At 37.6% G+C, this 23822-nt stretch overlaps 1 protein-coding gene across 1 annotated transcript in view; it reads left to right on the plus strand.

Moving 5' to 3' along the window:
- LOC115118994 (BRD4-interacting chromatin-remodeling complex-associated protein-like) overlaps positions 1-10748 on the plus strand; it is a 124802-nt gene extending 114054 nt beyond the window's left edge. Inside the window, 1 exon segment of the mRNA XM_065011244.1 lies at positions 10346-10748. Coding sequence (XP_064867316.1) covers positions 10346-10748 — 403 coding nt within the window.
- The last annotated feature ends 13074 nt before the right edge of the window (positions 10749-23822 follow it).

Consider the following 23822-nt stretch of genomic DNA (forward strand, 5'->3'; position numbering starts at 1 on the left):
TTCATAACACATTAACACATTCATAACACATTCATAACACATTAACACATTCATAACACATTAACACATTAACACATTCATAACACATTAACACATTCATAACACATTAACACATTAACACATTCATAACATATTAACACATTCATAACACATTAACACATTCATAACACATTAACACATTAACACATTCATAACACATTAACACATTCATAACACATTAACACATTCATAACACATTAACACATTAACATATTAACACATTAACACATGAACACATTCATAACACATTAACACATTCATAACACATTAACACATTAACACATTAACACATTAACACATTCATAACATATTAACACATTCATAACACATTAACACATTCATAACATATTAACACATTCATAACACATTAACACATTCATAACACATTAAACACATTAACACACACATTCATAATCATTTCACATTAACACATTCATAACACATTAACACATTCATAACACATTAACACATTCATAACACATTAACACATTAAACATATTAACAATTCATAACACATTAACACATTAACACATTCATAACACATTAACATATTAACACATTCATAACACATTAACACATTCATTAACACATTCATAACACATAACACATTCATAACACATTAACACATTCATAACACATTAACACATTAACACATTAACACATTCATAACACATTAACACATTAACACATTCATAACACATTAACACATTAACACATTAACACATTCATAACATTATTAACACATTCATAACATACAGCATTCTAATACATTAACACATTCATAACACATTAACACATTAACACATTCATAACATATTAACACATTCATAACTTTATACATTCATAACACATTAACACATTCATAACACATTAACACATTAACACATTCATAACATATTAACACATTCATAACACATTAACACATTAATAACATAACACATTAACACATTCATAACACATTAACACATTCATAACACATTAACACATTCATAACATATTAACACATTCATAACATATTAACACATTCATAACACATTAACACATTAACACATTCATAACACATTAACACATTCATAACACATTAACACATTCATAACACATTAACACATTCATAACACATTAACACATTAACACATTCATAACACATTAACACATTCATAACATATTAACACATTCATAACACATTAACACATTAACACATTCATAACACATTAACACATTCATAACACATTAACACATTAACACATTAACACATTCATAACACATTAACACATTCACAACACATTAACACATTAACACATTCATAACACTTATTAACACATTAACACGCACATTCATTTATTCACACACCATTGGTGTAAAATAGTAAATAATGGCTGCTTCTCAGAAAGTTTTAAACTGTCAAGTGGAGTTAAACAAGGTTGTCCACTATCAGCATATCTATTTATTATGGCCATCACAATGTTATCTATTAAAATTAGATCCAAAAAATAATATCAAGGGATTAGAAATTCAGGGCTGAAAAACAAAGGTGCCATTGTACTCTGATGATTCATGTTTTCTTTTAAATCCACAGCCTCATAGAGGATCTAGATACATATAGAATTAGAATCCCTCCACAGCCTCATAGAGGATCTAGATACTTATAGAATTAGAATCCTCCACAGCCTCAAGAGGATCTAGATACTTTAGAATTAGAATCCTCCACAGCCTCATAGAGGATCTAGATACTTATAGAATTAGAATCCCTCCACAGCCTCATAGAGGATCTAGATACTTTTAGAATTAGAATCCTCCACAGCCTCATAGAGGATCTAGATACTTTTAGAATTAGAATCCCTCCACAGCCTCATAGAGGGATCTAGATACTTATAGAATTAGAATCCTCCACAGCCTCATAGAGGATCTAGATACTTTTAGAATTAGAATCCCTCCACAGCCTCATAGAGGATCTAGATACTTATAGAATTAGAATCCCTCCACAGCCTCATAGAGGATCTAGATACTTATAGAATTAGAATCCTCCACAGCCTCATAGAGGATCTAGATACTTTTAGAATTAGAATCCCTCCACAGCCTCATAGAGGATCTAGATACTTATAGAATTAGAATCCCTCCACAGCCTCATAGAGGATCTAGATACTTATAGAATTAGAATCCTCCACAGCCTCATAGAGGATCTAGATACTTTTAGAATTAGAATCCCTCCACAGCCTCATAGAGGATCTAGATACTTTTAGAATTAGAATCCCTCCACAGCCTCATAGAGGATCTAGATACTTATAGAATTAGAATCCCTCCACAGCCTCATAGAGGATCTAGATACTTTTAGAATTAGAATCCTCCACAGAAGATCTCATAGAGGATCTAGATACTTTTAGAATTAGAATCCCTCCACAGCCTCATAGAGGATCTAGATACTTATAGAATTAGAATCCCTCCACAGCCTCATAGAGGATCTAGATACTTATAGAATTAGAATCCCTCCACAGCCTCATAGAGGATCTAGATACTTATAGAATTAGAATCCTCCACAGCCTCATAGAGGATCTAGATACCCCATAGAATTAGAATCCTCCACAGCCTCATAGAGGATCTAGATACTTTAGGAGGATAGAATTAGAATCCCTCCACAGCCTCATAGAGGATCTAGATACTTTATAAATTAGAATCCCTCCACAGCCTCATAGAGGATCTAGATACTTATAGAATTAGAATCCCTCCACAGCCTCATAGAGGATCTAGATACTTTTAGAATTAGAATCCCTCCACAGCCTCATAGAGGATCTAGATACTTTAGAATTAGAATCCCTCCACAGCCTCATAGAGGATCTAGATACTTATAGAATTAGAATCCCTCCACAGCCTCATAGAGGATCTAGATACATATATAGAATTAGAATCCTCCACAGCCTCATAGAGGATCTAGATACTTTAGAATTTAGAATCCCTCCACAGCCTCATAGAGGATCTAGATACTTATAGAATTAGAATCCTCCACAGCCTCATAGAGGATCTAGATACTTTAGAATTAGAATCCCTCCACAGCCTCATAGAGGGATCTAGATACTTTTAGAATTAGAATCCCTCCACAGCCTCATAGAGGATCTAGATACTTATAGAATTAGAATCCCTCCACAGCCTCATAGAGGATCTAGATACTTATAGAATTAGAATCCCTCCACAGCCTCATAGAGGATCTAGATAGAATTAGAATCTTCCACAGCCTCTAAGAGGATCTAGATACTCTGGATAACCTAAAACCAAAATATTACGTTTTGGATCACAAAAATACAACTTTAACATTACTGCAGTTTACCAATACAATGGTCTGATGGTGATGTGGATATACCCGTATACATATCCTGAAATAAATAAATGATCTGACTCAATACATTTTAATAGACAGTTAGCTAACATCAATAATATCTGGCTACTATGGAAAGGTAAATACCTGTCTAATGTGTCATATCCCAGTTTACCCTAATTAACTTTTTTAGTCATTTTAGCCAGTTTATTTTAAGAATGTGAAATGTCAGAATAATAGTTGAGAGAATGATTTTATTTCAGCATTTCTTTCTTCATCACATTCCTAGTGGGTCAGAAGTTTACATACACTCAATTAGTATTTGGTAGCATTGCCTTGAATTTGTTTAACTTGGGTCAAACATTTGTGTAGCCTTCACAAGCTTCCGACAATAAGTTGGGTGAATTGTACGATTCTCCTGACAAAGCTGGTGTAACTGGTTTGTAGGCCTCCTTGCTCACACATGCCTTTAGTTCTGCCTACACATTTTCCATAGGATTGAGGTCAGGGCTTTGTGATGGCCACTCCAATACCTTGTACCTCCAATACCTTGAGCTTTTGTACAACTTTGGAAGTATGTTTTTCGGGTCATTGTCCATATGGAAGACCCATTTGCGAAAGAACACTGAATGATGTCTTGAGATGTTAATGCTTCAATAATCCAGATTATTTTTCTACCTCAGATGCCATCTATTTTGTGAACGTGTGCAGTCCTCCCCCTACAGCAATAAAAAACATGTAAGTCAGACACCCGAAGCTCACAATTGGGATGGTACGCGCCTCCCTTTCTTTTCCTCCAAAATGGAACGAACCGGTCATTATGGCCAAGCAAAGTCTACTTTTGTTTCATCTAGTGTTGCTTTCTGATAAAAGGTCACCATCTTTGTCCCCATATGCAGGGGATTGCAAATCTGACAGGGCAGGCGTTTTATAACGGGTTTGAAAGTTGATTTTCCTGGGAACTAGGCATTTAGTTCAAAGCCCAGGCGAGGTCTGCTCAAACAAAAAGTGACGTAGGGGAGTAGGATTGCGTGGTTCAAAATGCAAAGGTGATTGCTTGATAACGCTATTGCATGTACAATGAAACTGTTTGAAATTCAGACCAGAATGTAAAATACATGTATGTTTCTGGAAGATGCAACAAACCTATTGTTGATCATGAGGTGGCGCTGATTACTGTTGATTTTAGAATGCAGCTCCTCCTCACCAAAGAGGCCTGAGTTTGAAGGCATGGGCCATGAAACCATCCACAGCTCACCTAATTGAATCCACCCACTAACTTAAAAAAGGCGGGATTTTGCCTGATCAAAATTCATCATCATTTTCTGGAATTTTTCCCTTCTGGCTGTTTAAAGGCAAAATCATATGTAAACATGTCTAGCAAACCAAACACAGGTATTAACAATACTCAAAATATCAATAAAATAATACAAATAAATAAACAATTGTTGGAAAATGACTTGTGTCATGAAAATATCTTATGTATAATGATTCCAAAACTATTCTGTTGTTATTCAAGGTTAATGTTTTAAAGATAATTAAATGAATCAGAAAATTGTATGTAAACTTCCGAATTTAACTGTTTGTATTGTGATAAAGGTCACAGGTCACTACTAATGTACTACTGTAAGTCATTGAAAGTCAAATAATAATATGTAATGTAAATATAATGAGATTTTAGCAACAATGTTTATTTCTAGATGTTAAAATCTGTAGTGATATCAGGCTAGTGTTAGCAGCATACAGCAGTGATATCAGGCTAGATGTTAGCAACATACAGCAGTGATATCAGGCTAGATGTTAGCAGCATACAGCAGTGATATCAGGCTAGATGTTAGCAGTATACAGCAGTGATATCAGGCTAGATGTTAGCAGTATACAGCAGTGATATCAGGCTAGATGTTGGCAGTTAGCATATACAGCAGTGATATCAGGCTAGATGTTAGCAGTTAGCAGTATACAGCAGTGATATCAGGCTAGATGTTAGCAGGTTAGCAGCATACAGCAGTGATATCAGGCTAGATGTTAGCAGTATACAGCAGTGATATCAGGCTAGATGTTAGCAGCATACAGCAGTGATATCAGGCTAGATGTTAGCATCATACAGCAGTGATATCTGGTTAGCAGAGCAGTGATATCAGGCAGCAGCAGATTAGTACAAGCCCAGTGATATCAGGCTAGATGTTTTCAGCACCATACAGCAGTGATATCAAGCTAGATGTTAGCAGCAGTGATATCAGCTAGATGTACAGCAGTGATATATCTGGCTAGATGTTAGCAGCATACAGCAGTGATATCAGGCTAGATGTTAGCAGGTTAGCAGTATACAGCAGTGATATCCAGGCTAGAGGTTAGCAGTTACAGCAGCATATCAGACTAGTGATATCAAGCAAGATGATATAGCTAGGTTGGCATATACAGCAGTGATATCAGGCTAGATGTTAGCATCATAGCAGGTATACAGCAGTGATATCAGGCTAGATGTTAGCAGCATACAGCAGTGATATCAGGCTAGATGTTAGCAGCATACAGCAGTGATATCAGGCTTAGATGTTAGCAGTGATATCAGGCAGATATACAGCAGTGATATCAGGCTAGATGTTAGCAGCAGCAGCATATACAGCAGTGATATCAGGCTAGATGTTAGCAGGTTATCAGTATACAGCAGTGATATCCAGGCTAGAGGTTAGCAGTATACAGCAGTGATATCAGGCTAGAGGGGTAGAAATGTTAGCATCATACAGCAGTGATATCAGGTTAGACTAGAGGTTAGCAGATAAAGCATTGATATCAAAGGCTAGATTTAGAGTTAGCATATCAGGCTATATCAGACAGAATGTATAGCTATTTTTAGTATACAGCAGTGATATCAGGCTAGATGTTAGCAGATATACAGCAGTGATATCAGGCTAGATGTTAGCACCATTATAATCAGCAATATATGGGCAGGCTAGTGATATCAGCAGTGATGTGGACTAGATGTTAGCAGTATACAGCAGTGATATCAGGCTAGATGTTATGTTAGCATACAGCAGTGATATCAGGCTAGATGTTTAGCAGTAGCATCATACAGCAGTGATATCAGGCTAGATAGTTAGCAGTATACAGCAGTGATATCAGGCTAGATGTTAGCAGGTTAGCAGTATACAGCAGTGATATCAGGCTAGATGTTAGCAGTATACAGCAGTGATATCAGGCTAGATGTTAGCAGCATACAGCAGTGATATCAGGCTAGATGTTGCAGGTTAGCAGCATACAGCAGTGATCAGTCAGGCTAGATGTTAGCAGTATACAGCAGTGATATCAGGCTAGATGTTAGCAGCATACAGCAGTGATATCAGGCTAGATGTTAGCAGGTTAGCAGTATACAGGAGTGATATCAGGCTAGATGTTAGCAGTTAGCAGCATACAGCAGTGATATCAGGCTAGATGTTAGCAGATTTAGCAGTATACAGCAGTGATATCAGGCTAGATTGTTTTCAGGTTAGCAGCAGTGATATCAGCCACTTTAGCAGTATACAGCAGTGATATCCAGGCTATTCCAGTTAAGATTGGCAGCATGTTCAGGCTAGAGTTAGCAGCATTGAGCAGTGATATCAGGCTAGATGTTAGTATTGCAGCAATGATATCAGGCTGAGCAACTGCTAGCAGAGCATACAGCAGTGATATCAGGCTAGAGTTAGCAGTATACAGCAGTGATATCAGGCTAGAGGAGTTAGCATCATACAGCAGTGATATCAGACTAGGGTTAGCATCTACAGCAGTGATATCAGGCTAGATGGTGAGCCAGTTTACAGCCAGTGATATCAGGCTAGAGAATGTGTGATATCCCAGGCTAGATGTTAGCAGTATACAGCGGTGATATCAGGCTAGATGTTAGCAGTATAGCAGCCATACAGCTAGAGTCCGAGTTAGGCAAGCAGCAGATGTTAGCTAGGTGAGCAGTATACAGCAGTGATATCGGAGGCTAGATGTATCAGGCTGAGGTTAGCAGTATACAGCAGTGATATCAGGCTAGATGTTAGCAGTTATACAGCAGTGATATCAGGTTAGATGGTTAGCAGTATACAGCAGTGATATCAGGCTAGATGTTAGCAGGTTAGCAGTGGGATACAGCAGTGATATCAGGCTAGATGTTAGCAGAGATAGATAACTAGAGGGCAGTCCAGCAGTGATATCAGGCTAGAGGTTAGCAGCATACAGCAGTGATATCCCACTGAGAGGTTGGCAGTATACATGCAGCAGATCAGGCTAGAGGTTAGCATATACAGCAGTGCTATCAGGTTAGGTTAGCACATAGATATGGCTTGATATCAGGCTAGATGTTAGCAGAGATTAGCAGCAGGTTACAGCAGTGATATCAGGCTAGCAATGATAGGAGTATACAGCAGTGATATCAGATGTTAGATGTTGGCAGTATACAGCAGTGATATCAGGCTAGAGATGTTAGCAGAGCATACAGCAGTGATATCAGGTTAGATGTTAGACAGATACAGCAGCTACCTCAGGCTAGATGTTAGCAGCAGATCAGGCTAGATGTTAACCGGAGTTACAGCAGTGATATCAGGCTAGAGGTTAGATGCCCATACAGCAGGTGATATCAGGCTAGATGGTTAGCAGCATTGAAGCAATGATAGGTCAGTATGCAAGGATGATTAGCAGAGGAGAGAGCAGTATACCAGCAGTGATATCAGGCTCCGATGTTAGCAGGTTAGCACCATACAGCAGTGATATCTAGGCTAGATGTTACCAGACTGATTTGGCAAGTGATATCAGGCTAGAGTTAGCAGGAGCAGCATACAGCAGTGATATCCGGAGAGTTAGATGAAGAAGTTACAGGCTAGCATACAGCAGTGATATCAGGCTAGATGTTTTTCAGCAGGTTAGCAGTATACAGCAGTGATATCAGGCTAGATGTTAGCAGGTTATAGTATACAGCAGTGATATGAGGCTAGAGGTTAGCAGCATACAGGTCAGTGATATGGTCTGGAGAAGTAATCCAGGAGGGGATAGGTATACAGCAGTGATATCAGGCTAGATGTTAGCAGTAAGGTTCTTTTACTCTGGGAGCAGTGATATCTGGAGAGCTAGGGGATGTTTGCCGAGGAGTTCAGAGGTTAGCAGCATACAGGGCAGTGATATCAGGCTAGATGTTAAAGGTTAGCAGTATACAGCAGTGATATCAGGCTAGATGTTAGCAGTATACAGCAGTGATATCAGGCTAGAGGTTAGCAGTATACAGCAATGATATCAGGCTAGAGGTTAGCAGCATACAGCAGTGACATCAGGCTAGATGTTAGCAGTATACAGCTGTGATATCAGGTTAGATGTTAGCAGCATACAGCAGTGATATCAGGCTAGATGTTAGCAGGTTAGCAGTATACAGCAGTTATATCAGGCTAGAGGTAGAGGTTAGCAGCATACAGCAGTGATATCAGGCTAGATGTTAGCAGGTTAGCAGTATACCAGCAGTGATGTCAGGCTAGATGTTTTTAGGTTAGCAGCATACAGCAGTGATATCAGGCTAGATGTTTTCAGGTTAGCACCATGCAGCAGTGATATCAGGCTAGATGTTAGCAGCATACAGCAGTGATATCAGGCTAGATGTTAGCAGTATACAGCAGTGATATCAGGCTAGATGTTAGCAGTATACAGCAATGATATCCGGCTAGAGGTTAGCAGTATACAGCAGTGATATCAGGCTAGATGTTAGCAGTATATAGCAGTGATATCAGGCTAGATGTTAGTAGGTTAGCAGTATACAGCAGTGATATTAGGCTAGATGTTAGCAGGTTAGCAGTATACAGCAGTGATATCAGGCTAGATGTTAGCAGGTTAGCAGCATACAGCATTGATATCAGGCTACATGTTAGCAGTATACAGCAATGATATCAAGCTAGAGGTTAGCATCATACAGCAGTGATATCAGACTAGAGGTTAGCAGCATACAGCAGTGATATCCGGCTAGATGTTAGCAGTATACAGCAGTGATATCAGGCTAGATGTTAGCAGTATAGCAGTGATATCAGGCTAGATGTTAGCAGTATACAGCAGTGATATCAGGCTAGATGTTAGCAGGTTAGCAGCATACAGCAGTGATATAAATCTAGATGTTAGCAGGTTAGCAGCATACAGCAGTGATATCAGGCTAGATGTTAGCAGGTTAGCAGCATACAGCAGTGATATAAAATCTAGATCTAGATGTTAGCAGGTTAGCAGCATACAGCAGTGATATCAGGCTAGATGTTAGCAGGTTAGCAGCATACAGCAGTGATATCAGGCTAGATGTTAGCAGGTTAGCAGCATACAGCAGTGATATAAATCTAGATGTTAGCAGGTTAGCAGCATACAGCAGTGATATCAGGCTAGATGTTAGCAGGTTAGCAGCATACAGCAGTGATATCAGGCTAGATGTTAGCAGGATACAGCAGTGATGTCAGACTAGAGGTAGAGGTTAGCACCATACTAAGTTGAGCTCTTATCAACTGATTAATCTATTGTACTTTGTTTCTAGTTTGACTACTGTAATAGGGAACTATTGGGACTGCTGTCAGTGGTGGGATGATGACACACATATAGTTTACATGTGAAAGGATGGAAGAATATCCAGGGTCCAGATTGCTGTGATGTCACATGAGCGACAGCCAATACAATCTATTAGGTTTAGTCTGCTGAACACCCTCATCTCATGGTGAATGCAGTCATATAACTAGATCTAATGTAAAACATGACCTTGTATTTGATCTAATAATCAACTTCTTCTCTGCTCCTCAGTCTTAGTCGGTAGATAGTTTTCGTAGTTAGCTACTAACCAGTGAAAATGTGATTGTGGTAATGATGACCAACATACAGTTCACAGTTTGGTTTCAGTCTAATTGCGTCTTCCTGTCTCTCTATTTCACAGCTTTCAGTGATGGATGTTAAACCCTAGATAGACCTCAGAGCACTATCAACACCCTCTCCTCCTCTTCCTGCTCATCACCATGGACTCCCCTGAAGAAGTCCGGTGTGTTGTCCCACCTGCGGCATCGCGCCCAGCCCTCCTCTCTACCCTCCGAGGGGCAAGAAGAACCCCAGTAAGACTGAGGTGTGTCCAGAACATGTCTTAAACCACAGGATGAGTTCCTCTGTCCCAGACATCACCCCCACCTCCTCCCTGGCCCAGCAGGACTACCAGACCTACAGCAGCCCCAACACTCCCACCATTAAGACTGTTGGAGACAGAAGGCAGGGAGGAGGTGCTAGCTCTCACACCGTTGACACGGCTGGGAGCGGCGCTGCTCTAAACCGACTGAGCGTCCCAGTGGACCAGGCTGACTGGACGTCCCAGGAGTCGGTGTGTAGTGAACCCAGTGCTGCCCTTATGAGGAGGAGGACCTGTCAGAGGAGAGCCATGCGCTGAGAGCTGCTTCTGCTGGAGGGGGTCAAGGACAGAGGACTTGGAGCTGCAGGATCACACAGGACACTGTAGTGAACACACTACCACTCCCATTGGCCTGCACAGCAGAGATCCCTCAGTGGAGATATCAGAGGACATGACTCAGGTAAACAGAGTTTTACACCTTACTATGGTGCATTATGGCTGGTGTTACTGTGGTCTGATTTAATTTATTTGATTTGATATTTTCTCCTCGTGACCATTTCTTGATCTTAGTCAGTCTTGATTGCACATGGTTTTTACTATACTATTATTAAATGGAGTAGTCAGGTTAATTAAATGTCAGGGTTTATTAAATGGAGTCAGGTAGTCAGGTTAATTAAATGGAGTCAGATAGTCAGGTTTACTAAATGGAGTCAGATAGTCAGGTTTATTAAATGGAGTCAGATAGTCAGGTTAATTAAATGGAGTCAGATAGTCAGGTTTATTAAATGGAGTCAGATAGTCAGGTTAATTAAATGGAGTCAGATAGTCAGGTTAATTAAATGGAGTCAGATAGTCAGGTTTACTAAATGGAGTCAGATAGTCAGGTTTACTAAATGGAGTCAGATTGTCAGGTTAATTAAATGGAGTCAGATAGTCAGGTTTATTAAATGGAGTCAGATAGTCAGGTTAATTAAATGGAGTCAGATAGTCAGGTTTACTAAATGGAGTCAGGTTTATTAACTGGAGTCAGATAGTCAGGTTAATTAAATGGAGTCAGATAGTCAGGTTTATTAAATGGAGTCAGGTAGTCAGGTTAATTAAATGGAGTCAGATAGTCAGGTTAATTAAATGGAGTCAGATAGTCAGGTTAATTAAATGGAGTCAGATAGTCAGGTTTATTAAATGGAGTCAGATAGTCAGGTTAATTAAATGGAGTCAGATAGTCAGGTTAATTAAATGGAGTCAGATAGTCAGGTTTATTAAATGGAGTCAGGTTAATTAAATGGAGTCAGATAGTCAGGTTAATTAAATGGAGTCAGGTTTATTAAATGGAGTCAGATAGTCAGGTTTACTAAATGGAGTCAGATAGTCAGGTTAATTAAATGGAGTCAGATAGTCAGGTTTATTAAATGGAGTCAGGTTTATTAAATGGAGTCAGATAGTCAGGTTAATTAAATGGAGTCAGATAGTCAGGTTAATTAAATGGAGTCAGATAGTCAGGTTAATTAAATGGAGTCAGATAGTCAGGTTTATTAAATGGAGTCAGATAGTCAGGTTTATTAAATGGAGTCAGATAGTCAGGTTTATTAAATGGAGTCAGGTTTATTAAATGGAGTCAGGTTTATTAAATGGAGTCAGGTTTATTAAATGGAGTCAGATAGTCAGGTTTATTAAATGGAGTCAGATAGTCAGGTTAATTAAATGGAGTCAGATAGTCAGGTAAATTAAATGGAGTCAGATAGTCAGGTAAATTAAATGGAGTCAGATAGTCAGGTTTATTAAATGGAGTCAGGTTAATTAAATGGAGTCAGGTTTATTAAATGGAGTCAGGTTTATTAAATGGAGTCAGATAGTCAGGTTTATTAAATGGAGTCAGATAGTCAGGTTAATTAAATGGAGTCAGGTTAATTAAATGGAGTCAGGTTAATTAAATGGAGTCAGATAGTCAGGTTTATTAAATGGAGTCAGGTTAATTAAATGGAGTCAGATAGTCAGGTTAATTAAATGGAGTCAGATAGTCAGGTTAATTAAATGGAGTCAGATAGTCAGGTAAATTAAATGGAGTCAGATAGTCAGGTTTATTAAATGGAGTCAGATAGTCAGGTTTACTAAATGGAGTCAGATAGTCAGGTAAATTAAATGGAGTCAGATAGTCAGGTTAATTAAATGGAGTCAGATAGTCAGGTAAATTAAATGGAGTCAGATAGTCAGGTTTATTAAATGGAGTCAGATAGTCAGGTTTACTAAATGGAGTCAGATAGTCAGGTTAATTAAATGGAGTCAGATAGTCAGGTTAATTAAATGGAGTCAGGTTTATTAAATGGAGTCAGATAGTCAGGTTTATTAAATGGAGTCAGGTTTATTAAATGGAGTCAGGTAGTCAGGTTTATTAAATGGAGTCAGATAGTCAGGTTAATTAAATGGAGTCAGATAGTCAGGTTAATTAAATGGAGTCAGATAGTCAGGTTTATTAAATGGAGTCAGGTTAATTAAATGGAGTCAGATAGTCAGGTTTATTAAATGGAGTCAGATAGTCAGGTTAATTAAATGGAGTCAGATAGTCAGGTTAATTAAATGGAGTCAGATAGTCAGGTTTATTAAATGGAGTCAGATAGTCAGGTTAATTAAATGGAGTCAGGTTAATTAAATGGAGTCAGATAGTCAGGTTAATTAAATGGAGTCAGATAGTCAGGTTTATTAAATGGAGTCAGGTTAATTAAATGGAGTCAGATAGTCAGGTTTATTAAATGGAGTCAGGTTTATTAAATGGAGTCAGGTTAATTAAATGGAGTCAGATAGTCAGGTAAATTAAATGGAGTCAGATAGTCAGGTAAATTAAATGGAGTCAGATAGTCAGGTTTATTAAATGGAGTCAGGTTAATTAAATGGAGTCAGGTTAATTAAATGGAGTCAGATAGTCAGGTTAATTAAATGGAGTCAGGTTTATTAAATGGAGTCAGATAGTCAGGTTAATTAAATGGAGTCAGGTTTATTAAATGGAGTCAGGTTAATTAAATGGAGTCAGGTTAATTAAATGGAGTCAGGTTTATTAAATGGAGTCAGATAGTCAGGTTTATTAAATGGAGTCAGATAGTCAGGTTTATTAAATGGAGTCAGATAGTCAGGTTAATTAAATGGAGTCAGATAGTCAGGTTAATTAAATGGAGTCAGATAGTCAGGTTTATTAAATGGAGTCAGATAGTCAGGTTTATTAAATGGAGTCAGATAGTCAGGTTAATTAAATGAGTCAGATAGTCAGGTTAATTAAATGGAGTCAGATAGTCAGGTTTATTAAATGGAGTCAGATAGTCAGGTTTATTAAATGGAGTCAGATAGTCAGGTTTATTAAATGGAGTCAGATAGTCAGGTTAATTAAATGGAGTCAGATAGTCAGGTTTATTAAATGGAGTCAGGTTAATTAAATGGAGTCAGGTTAATTAAATGGAGTCAGATAGTCAGGTTAATTAAATGGAGTCAGATAGTCAGGTAAATTAAATGGAGTCAGATAGTCAGGTTTATTAAATGGAGGCAGGTTAATTAAATGGAGTCAGATAGTCAGGTTTATTAAATGGAGTCAGATAGTCAGGTTAATTAAATGGAGTCAGATAGTCAGGTTAATTAAATGGAGTCAGATAGTCAGGTTTATTAAATGGAGTCAGATAGTCAGGTTAATTAAATGGAGTCAGATAGTCAGGTTTACTAAATGGAGTCAGATAGTCAGGTTTATTAAATGGAGTCAGGTTAATTAAATGGAGTCAGGTTAATTAAATGGAGTCAGATAGTCAGGTTAATTAAATGGAGTCAGGTTTATTAAATGGAGTCAGATAGTCAGGTAAATTAAATGGAGTCAGGTTTATTAAATGAGTCAGATAGTCAGGTTAATTAAATGTAGTCAGGTTTATTAAATGGAGTCAGATAGTCAGGTTTATTAAATGGAGTCAGATAGTCAGGTAAATTAAATGGAGTCAGGTTTATTAAATGGAGTCAGGTTAATTAAATGGAGTCAGATAGTCAGGTTAATTAAATGGAGTCAGGTTTATTAAATGGAGTCAGATAGTCAGGTAAATTAAATGGAGTCAGATAGTCAGGTAAATTAAATGGAGTCAGATAGTCAGGTAAATTAAATGGAGTCAGATAGTCAGGTTTATTAAATGGAGTCAGGTTAATTAAATGGAGTCAGGTTAATTAAATGGAGTCAGATAGTCAGGTTAATTAAATGGAGTCAGGTTTATTAAATGGAGTCAGATAGTCAGGTTAATTAAATGTAGTCAGGTTTATTAAATGGAGTCAGGTTTATTAAATGGAGTCAAATTAATTAAATGGAGTCAGATAGTCAGGTTTATTAAATGGAGTCAGATAGTCAGGTTTATTAAATGGAGTCAGATAGTCAGGTTTATTAAATGGAGTCAGATAGTCAGGTTTATTAAATGGAGTCAGATAGTCAGGTTTATTAAATGGAGTCAGATAGTCAGGTTTATTAAATGGAGTCAGATAGTCAGGTTAATTAAATGGAGTCAGATAGTCAGGTTAATTAAATGGAGTCAGGTTTATTAAATGGAGTCAGATAGTCAGGTTTATTAAATGGAGTCAGGTTAATTAAATGGAGTCAGATAGTCAGGTAAATTAAATGGAGTCAGATAGTCAGGTTAATTAAATGGAGTCAGATAGTCAGGTTTATTAAATGGAGTCAGGTTAATTAAATGGAGTCAGATAGTCAGGTTTATTAAATGGAGTCAGATAGTCAGGTTTATTAAATGGAGTCAGGTTAATTAAATGGAGTCAGGTTTATTAAATGGAGTCAGATAGTCAGGTTAATTAAATGGAGTCAGATAGTCAGGTTTATTAAATGGAGTCAGATAGTCAGGTAAATTAAATGGAGTCAGATAGTCAGGTAAATTAAATGGAGTCAGATAGTCAGGTAAATTAAATGGAGTCAGATAGTCAGGTTTATTAAATGGAGTCAGAATTAAATGGAGTCAGGTTAATTAAATGGAGTCAGATAGTCAGGTTTATTAAATGGAGTCAGGTTAATTAAATGGAGTCAGGTTAATTAAATGGAGTCAGATAGTCAGGTTAATTAAATGGAGTCAGGTTTATTAAATGGAGTCAGATAGTCAGGTTTATTAAATGGAGTCAGGTTAATTAAATGGAGTCAGATAGTCAGGTTTATTAAATGGAGTCAGATAGTCAGGTTAATTAAATGGAGTCAGATAGTCAGGTTAATTAAATGGAGTCAGATAGTCAGGTTTATTAAATGGTCAGGTTAATTAAATGGAGTCAGATAGTCAGGTTTATTAAATGGAGTCAGATAGTCAGGTTAATTAAATGGAGTCAGATAGTCAGGTTAATTAAATGGAGTCAGATAGTCAGGTTTATTAAATGGAGTCAGATAGTCAGGTTAATTAAATGGAGTCAGGTTAATTAAATGGAGTCAGATAGTCAGGTTAATTAAATGGAGTCAGATAGTCAGGTTTATTAAATGGAGTCAGGTTAATTAAATGGAGTCAGATAGTCAGGTTTATTAAATGGAGTCAGGTTTATTAAATGGAGTCAGGTTAATTAAATGGAGTCAGATAGTCAGGTTTAAATGGAGTCAATAGTCAGGTTAATTAAATGGAGTCAGATAGTCAGGTTTATTAAATGGAGTCAGGTTAATTAAATGGAGTCAGGTTAATTAAATGGAGTCAGATAGTCAGGTTAATTAAATGGAGTCAGGTTTATTAAATGGAGTCAGATAGTCAGGTTTATTAAATGGAGTCAGGTTTATTAAATGGAGTCAGGTTAATTAAATGGAGTCAGGTTAATTAAATGGAGTCAGATAGTCAGGTTTATTAAATGGAGTCAGATAGTCAGGTTTATTAAATGGAGTCAGATAGTCAGGTAAATTAAATGGAGTCAGATAGTCAGGTTTATTAAATGGAGTCAGGTTAATTAAATGGAGTCAGGTTAATTAAATGGAGTCAGATAGTCAGGTTAATTAAATGGAGTCAGATAGTCAGGTTAATTAAATGGAGTCAGATAGTCAGGTTTATTAAATGGAGTCAGGTTTATTAAATGGAGTCAGATAGTCAGGTTTATTAAATGGAGGTCAGGTTAATTAAATGGAGTCAGATAGTCAGGTTAATTAAATGGAGTCAGATAGTCAGGTTTATTAAATGGAGTCAGATAGTCAGGTTAATTAAATGGAGTCAGATAGTCAGGTTAATTAAATGGAGTCAGATAGTCAGGTTTATTAAATGGAGTCAGATAGTCAGGTTTATTAAATGGAGTCAGATAGTCAGGTTTATTAAATGGAGTCAGATAGTCAGGTTTATTAAATGGAGTCAGATAGTCAGGTTAATTAACTGGAGTCAGGTTAATTAAATGGAGTCAGGTTAATTAAATGGAGTCAGATAGTCAGGTTAATTAAATGGAGTCAGGTTTATTAAATGGAGTCAGATAGTCAGGTAAATTAAATGGAGTCAGGTTTATTAAATGGAGTCAGATAGTCAGGTTAATTAAATGGAGTCAGGTTAATTAAATGGAGTCAGATAGTCAGGTTTATTAAATGGAGTCAGATAGTCAGGTTAATTAAATGGAGTCAGATAGTCAGGTTTATTAAATGGAGTCAGGTTAATTAAATGGAGTCAGATAGTCAGGTTAATTAAATGGAGTCAGGTTTATTAAATGGAGTCAGATAGTTAATTAAATGGAGTCAGATAGTCAGGTTAATTAAATGGAGTCAGATAGTCAGGTTAATTAAATGGAGTCAGATAGTCAGGTTTATTAAATGGAGTCAGGTTAATTAAATGGAGTCAGGTTAATTAAATGGAGTCAGATAGTCAGGTTAATTAAATGGAGTCAGGTTAATTAAATGGAGTCAGATAGTCAGGTTAATTAAATGGAGTCAGGTAGTCAGGTTAATTAAATGGAGTCAGGTTAATTAAATGGAGTCAGATAGTCAGGTTTATTAAATGGAGTCAGGTTTATTAAATGGAGTCAGATAGTCAGGTTAATTAAATGGAGTCAGGTTTATTAAATGGAGTCAGGTTAATTAAATGGAGGCAGGTTTATTAAATGGAGTCAGATAGTCAGGTTTATTAAATGGAGTCAGATAGTCAGGTTAATTAAATGGAGTCAGATAGTCAGGTTAATTAAATGGAGTCAGATAGTCAGGTTTATTAAATGGAGTCAGGTTAATTAAATGGAGTCAGATAGTCAGGTTAATTAAATGGAGTCAGATAGTCAGGTTAATTAAATGGAGTCAGATAGTCAGGTTAATTAAATGGAGTCAGATAGTCAGGTTTATTAAATGGAGTCAGATAGTCAGGTTATTAAATGGAGTCAGATATGGTAAATTAAATGGAGTCAGATAGTCAGGTTTATTAAATGGAGTCAGATTAATTAAATGGAGTCAGGTTAATTAAATGGAGTCAGATAGTCAGGTTAATTAAATGGAGTCAGATAGTCAGGTTAATTAAATGGAGTAGTCAGGTTTATTAAATGGAGTCAGGTTTATTAAATGGAGTCAGATAGTCAGGTTTATTAAATGGAGTTAATTAAATGGAGTCAGATAGTCAGGTTAATTAAATGGAGTCAGATAGTCAGGTTTATTAAATGGAGTCAGATAGTCAGGTTAATTAAATGGAGTCAGATAGTCAGGTTAATTAAATGGAGTCAGATAGTCAGGTTTATTAAATGGAGTCAGATAGTCAGGTTTATTAAATGGAGTCAGATAGTCAGGTTAATTAAATGGAGTCAGATAGTCAGGTTTATTAAATGGAGTCAGATAGTCAGGTAAATTAAATGGAGTCAGATAGTCAGGTTTATTAAATGGAGTCAGATAGTCAGGTTAATTAAAGTCAGGTTAGGAGTCAGGTTAATTAAATGGAGTCAGATAGTCAGGTTAATTAAATGGAGTCAGGTTTATTAAATGGAGTCAGATAGTCAGGTAAATTAAATGGAGTCAGGTTTAATTAAATGGAGTCAGATAGTCAGGTTAATTAAATGGAGTCAGGTTTAATTAAATGGAGTCAGATAGTCAGGTTTATTAAATGGAGTCAGATAGTCAGGTAAATTAAATGGAGTCAGATAGTCAGGTTTATTAAATGGAGTCAGGTTAATTAAATGGAGTCAGATAGTCAGGTTAATTAAATGGAGTCAGGTTTATTAAATGGAGTCAGATAGTTAAATTAAATGGAGTCAGATAGTCAGGTAAATTAAATGGAGTCAGATAGTCAGGTAAATTAAATGGAGTCAGATAGTCAGGTTTATTAAATGGAGTCAGGTTAATTAAATGGAGTCAGGTTAATTAAATGGAGTCAGATAGTCAGGTTAATTAAATGGAGTCAGGTTTATTAAATGGAGTCAGATAGTCAGGTTAATTAAATGGAGTCAGGTTTATTAAATGGAGTCAGGTTAATTAAATGGAGTCAGGTTAATTAAATGGAGTCAGATAGTCAGGTTTATTAAATGGAGTCAGGTTTATTAAATGGAGTCAGATAGTCAGGTTAATTAAATGGAGTAATTAAATGGAGTCAGAATTAAATGGAGGCAGGTTTATTAAATGGAGTCAGATAGTCAGGTTTATTAAATGGAGTCAGATAGTCAGGTTAATTAAATGGAGTCAGATAGTCAGGTTAATTAAATGGAGTCAGATAGTCAGGTTTATTAAATGGAGTCAGGTTAAAAATGGAGTCAGATAGTCAGGTTTATTAAATGGAGTCAGATAGTCAGGTTTAATTAAATGGAGTCAGGTAGTCAGGTTAATTAAATGGAGTCAGATAGTCAGGTTTATTAAATGGAGTCAGATAGTCAGGTTTATTAAATGGAGTCAGATAGTCAGGTTTATTAAATGGAGTCAGATAGTCAGGTTAATTAAATGGAGTCAGATAGTCAGGTTAATTAAATGGAGTCAGATAGTCAGGTTAATTAAATGGAGTCAGATAGTCAGGTTAATTAAATGGAGTCAGATAGTCAGGTTAATTAAATGGAGTCAGGTTTATTAAATGGAGTCAGATAGTCAGGTTTATTAAATGGAGTCAGGTTTATTAAATGGAGTCAGATAGTCAGGTTTATTAAATGGAGTCAGGTTAATTAAATGGAGTCAGATAGTCAGGTTAATTAAATGGAGTCAGGTTAATTAAATGGAGTCAGATAGTCAGGTTAATTAAATGGAGTCAGATAGTCAGGTTTATTAAATGGAGTCAGGTAGTCAGGTTTATAAAATGGAGTCAGATAGTCAGGTTAATTAAATGGAGTCAGATAGTCAGGTTTATTAAATGGAGTCAGGTTAATTAAATGTCAGATAGTTTAATTAAATGGAGTCAGATAGTCAGGTTTATTAAATGGAGTCAGATAGTCAGGTTTATTAAATGGAGTCAGATAGTCAGGTTTATTAAATGGAGTCAGATAGTCAGGTTAATTAAATGGAGTCAGATAGTCAGGTTAATTAAATGGAGTCAGGTTAATTAAATGGAGTCAGATAGTCAGGTTTATTAAATGGAGTCAGGTTAATTAAATGGAGTCAGATAGTCAGGTTAATTAAATGGAGTCAGATAGTCAGGTTAATTAAATGGAGTCAGATAGTCAGGTTAATTAAATGGAGTCAGATAGTCAGGTTAATTAAATGGAGTCAGATAGTCAGGTTAATTAAATGGAGTCAGGTTTAATTAAATGGAGTCAGATAGTCAGGTTAATTAAATGGAGTCAGGTTAATTAAATGGAGTCAGATAGTCAGGTTAATTAAATGGAGTCAGGTTAATTAAATGGAGTCAGATAGTCAGGTTAATTAAATGGAGTCAGATAGTCAGGTTAATTAAATGGAGTCAGATAGTCAGGTTAATTAAATGGAGTCAGATAGTCAGGTTAATTAAATGGAGTCAGATAGTCAGGTTTATTAAATGGAGTCAGGTTAATTAAATGGAGTCAGATAGTCAGGTTAATTAAATGGAGTCAGGTTAATTAAATGGAGTCAGATAGTCAGGTTAATTAAATGGAGTCAGGTTAATTAAATGGAGTCAGATAGTCAGGTTAATTAAATGGAGTCAGATAGTTTAATTAAATGGAGTCAGATGTTTTTTGGTTTCTACTTAACTATTTTTATTTTGAATAATTTTAACTCTACATTCCTAAAGAAAATAATGTACTTTTTACTCCATACATTTTCCCTGACACCTGAAAGTACTGGTTACATTTTCCCTGACACCTGAAAGTACTGGTTACATTTTCCCTGACACCTGAAAGTACTGGTTACATTTACCCTGACACCTGAAAGTACTGGTTACATTTTCCCTGACACCTGAAAGTACTGGTTACATTTTCCCTGACACCTGAAAGTACTGGTTACATTTTCCCTGACACCTGAAAGTACTGGTTACATTTACCCTGACACCTGAAAGTACTGGTTACATTTACCCTGACACCTGAAAGTACTGGTTACATTTACCCTGACATCTGAAAGTACTGGTTACATTTACCCTGACACCTGAAAGTACTGGTTACATTTTCCCTGACACCTGAAAGTACTGGTTACATTTACCCTGACACCTGAAAGTACTGGTTAAATTTTCCCTGACACCTGAAAGTACTGGTTACATTTTCCCTGACACCTGAAAGTACTGGTTACATTTTCCCTGACACCTGAAAGTACTGGTTACATTTTCCCTGACACCTGAAAGTACTGGTTACATTTTCTCGGCGCGCCCTGCCTTCTAAGACTTGCAAATCGCTTTTTGAGCCCCTGTACCAGCTGTCTCCTGCCGGGGGCTTGGGTGTCCCCTCCATGGCTGTGGATGGCCCTCCAGCTACCTCTCCCTGGCCTAGTCAGTCAACTGCCTGGACCACAGCGGCCCCCCCTCCACTGAGCCGTGCTCTCTGGATCAGAGCTCTGTCCCTCTGGTTGTTGTGTCCTGCACACAGCCTGGACCACCCCTCTCTGGATCAGAGCTCTGTCCTTTTGGTTGTTGTGTCCTGCACACAGCCTGGACCACCCCTCTCTGGATCAGAGCTCTGTCCTTTTGTCTGTTGTGTCCTGCACACAGCCTGAACCACCCCTCTCTGGATCAGAGCTCTGTCCTTTTGTCTGTTGTGTCCTGCACACAGCCTGGACCACCCCTCTTTGGATCAGAGCTCTGTCCTTTTGTCTGTTGTGTCCTGCACACAGCCTGGACCACCCCTCTCTGGATCAGAGCTCTGTCCTTTTGTCTGTTGTGTCATACACACAGCCTGAACCACCACTCTCTGGATCAGAGAGTCACCTGGGGCTGACACTGTCATGGATCATGTGGGTCAAAGTTCAGGATATCACCACGTTTATCCCTCTATAACTGGCTACGAGACTATTGGACATTACAGCAGACGTTTATCCCTCTATAACTGGCTACGAGACTATTGGACATTTCAGCAGACGTTTATCCCTCTATAACTGGCTACCGGACTATTGGACATTTCAGCAGACGTTTATCCCTCTATAACTGGCTACCAGACTATTGGACATTACAGCAGACGTTTATCCCTCTATAACTGGCTACGAGACTATTGGACATTTCAGCAGACGTTTATCCCTCTATAACTGGCTACGAGACTATTGGACATTTCAGCAGACGTTTATCCCTCTATAACTGGCTACGAGACTATTGGACATTTCAGTAGACGTTTATCCCTCTATAACTGGCTACGAGACTATTGGACATTTCAGCAGACGTTTATCCCTCTATAACTGGCTACGAGACTATTGGACATTACAGCAGACGTTTATCCCTCTATAACTGGCTACCAGACTATTGGACATTACAGCAGACGTTTATCCCTCTATAACTGGCTACCAGACTATTGGACATTTCAGCAGACGTTTATCCCTCTATAACTGGCTACCAGACTATTGGACATTTCAGCAGACGTTTATCCCTCTATAACTGGCTACCAGACTATTGGACATTACAGCAGACGTTTATCCCTCTATAGGCTACGAGACTATTGGACATTTCAGCAGACGTTTATCCCTCTATAACTGGCTACGAGACTATTGGACATTTCAGCAGACGTTTATCCCTCTATAACTGGCTATGAGACTATTGGACATTTCAGCAGACGTTTATCCCTCTATAACTGGCTACGAGACTATTGGACATTACAGCAGACGTTTATCCCTCTATAGCCGGCTACGAGACTATTGGACATTTCAGCAGACGTTTATCCCTCTATAACTGGCTACGAGACTATTGGACATTTCAGCAGACGTTTATCCCTCTATAACTGGCTACGAGACTATTGGACATTTCAGCAGACGTTTATCCCTCTATAACTGGCTACCAGACTATTGGACATTTCAGCAGACGTTTATCCCTCTATAGGCTACGAGACTATTGGACATTTCAGCAGACGTTTATCCCTCTATAACTGGCTACGAGACTATTGGACATTTCAGCAGACGTTTATCCCTCTATAACTGGCTACGAGACTATTGGACATTTCAGCAGACGTTTATCCCTCTATAACTGGCTACCAGACTATTGGACATTACAGCAGACGTTTATCCCTCTATAACTGGCTACGAGACTATTGGACATTTCAGCAGACGTTTATCCCTCTATAGGCTACGAGACTATTGGACATTTCAGCAGACGTTTATCCCTCTATAGGCTACGAGACTATTGGACATTACAGCAGACGTTTATCCCTCTATAACTGGCTACGAGACTATTGGACATTACAGCAGACGTTTATCCCTCTATAGGCTACGAGACTATTGGACATTACAGCAGACGTTTATCCCTCTATAACTGGCTACCAGACTATTGGACATTTCAGCAGACGTTTATCCCTCTATAACTGGCTACGAGACTATTGGACATTTCAGCAGACGTTTATCCCTCTATAACTGGCTAGGAGACTATTGGACATTACAGCAGACGTTTATCCCTCTATAACTGGCTAGGAGACTATTGGACATTTCAGCAGACGTTTATCCCTCTATAGGCTACGAGACTATTGGACATTTCAGCAGACGTTTATCCCTCTATAACTGGCTACCAGACTATTGGACATTACAGCAGACGTTTATCCCTCTATAACTGGCTACGAGACTATTGGACATTTCAGCAGACGTTTATCCCTCTATAACTGGCTACCAGACTATTGGACATTACAGCAGACGTTTATCCCTCTATAACTGGCTACGAGACTATTGGACATTTCAGCAGACGTTTATCCCTCTATAACTGGCTATGAGACTATTGGACATTTCAGCAGACGTTTATCCCTCTATAACTGGCTACCAGACTATTGGACATTACAGCAGACGTTTATCCCTCTACGAGACTATTGGACATTTCAGCAGACGTTTATCCCTCTATAACCGTCTACCAGACTATTGGACATTTCAGCAGACGTTTATCCCTCTATAACTGGCTA

This window comes from Oncorhynchus nerka, linkage group LG27 (assembly GCF_034236695.1).
Source record: "Oncorhynchus nerka isolate Pitt River linkage group LG27, Oner_Uvic_2.0, whole genome shotgun sequence".
Classification (NCBI taxonomy): domain Eukaryota; kingdom Metazoa; phylum Chordata; class Actinopteri; order Salmoniformes; family Salmonidae; genus Oncorhynchus; species Oncorhynchus nerka.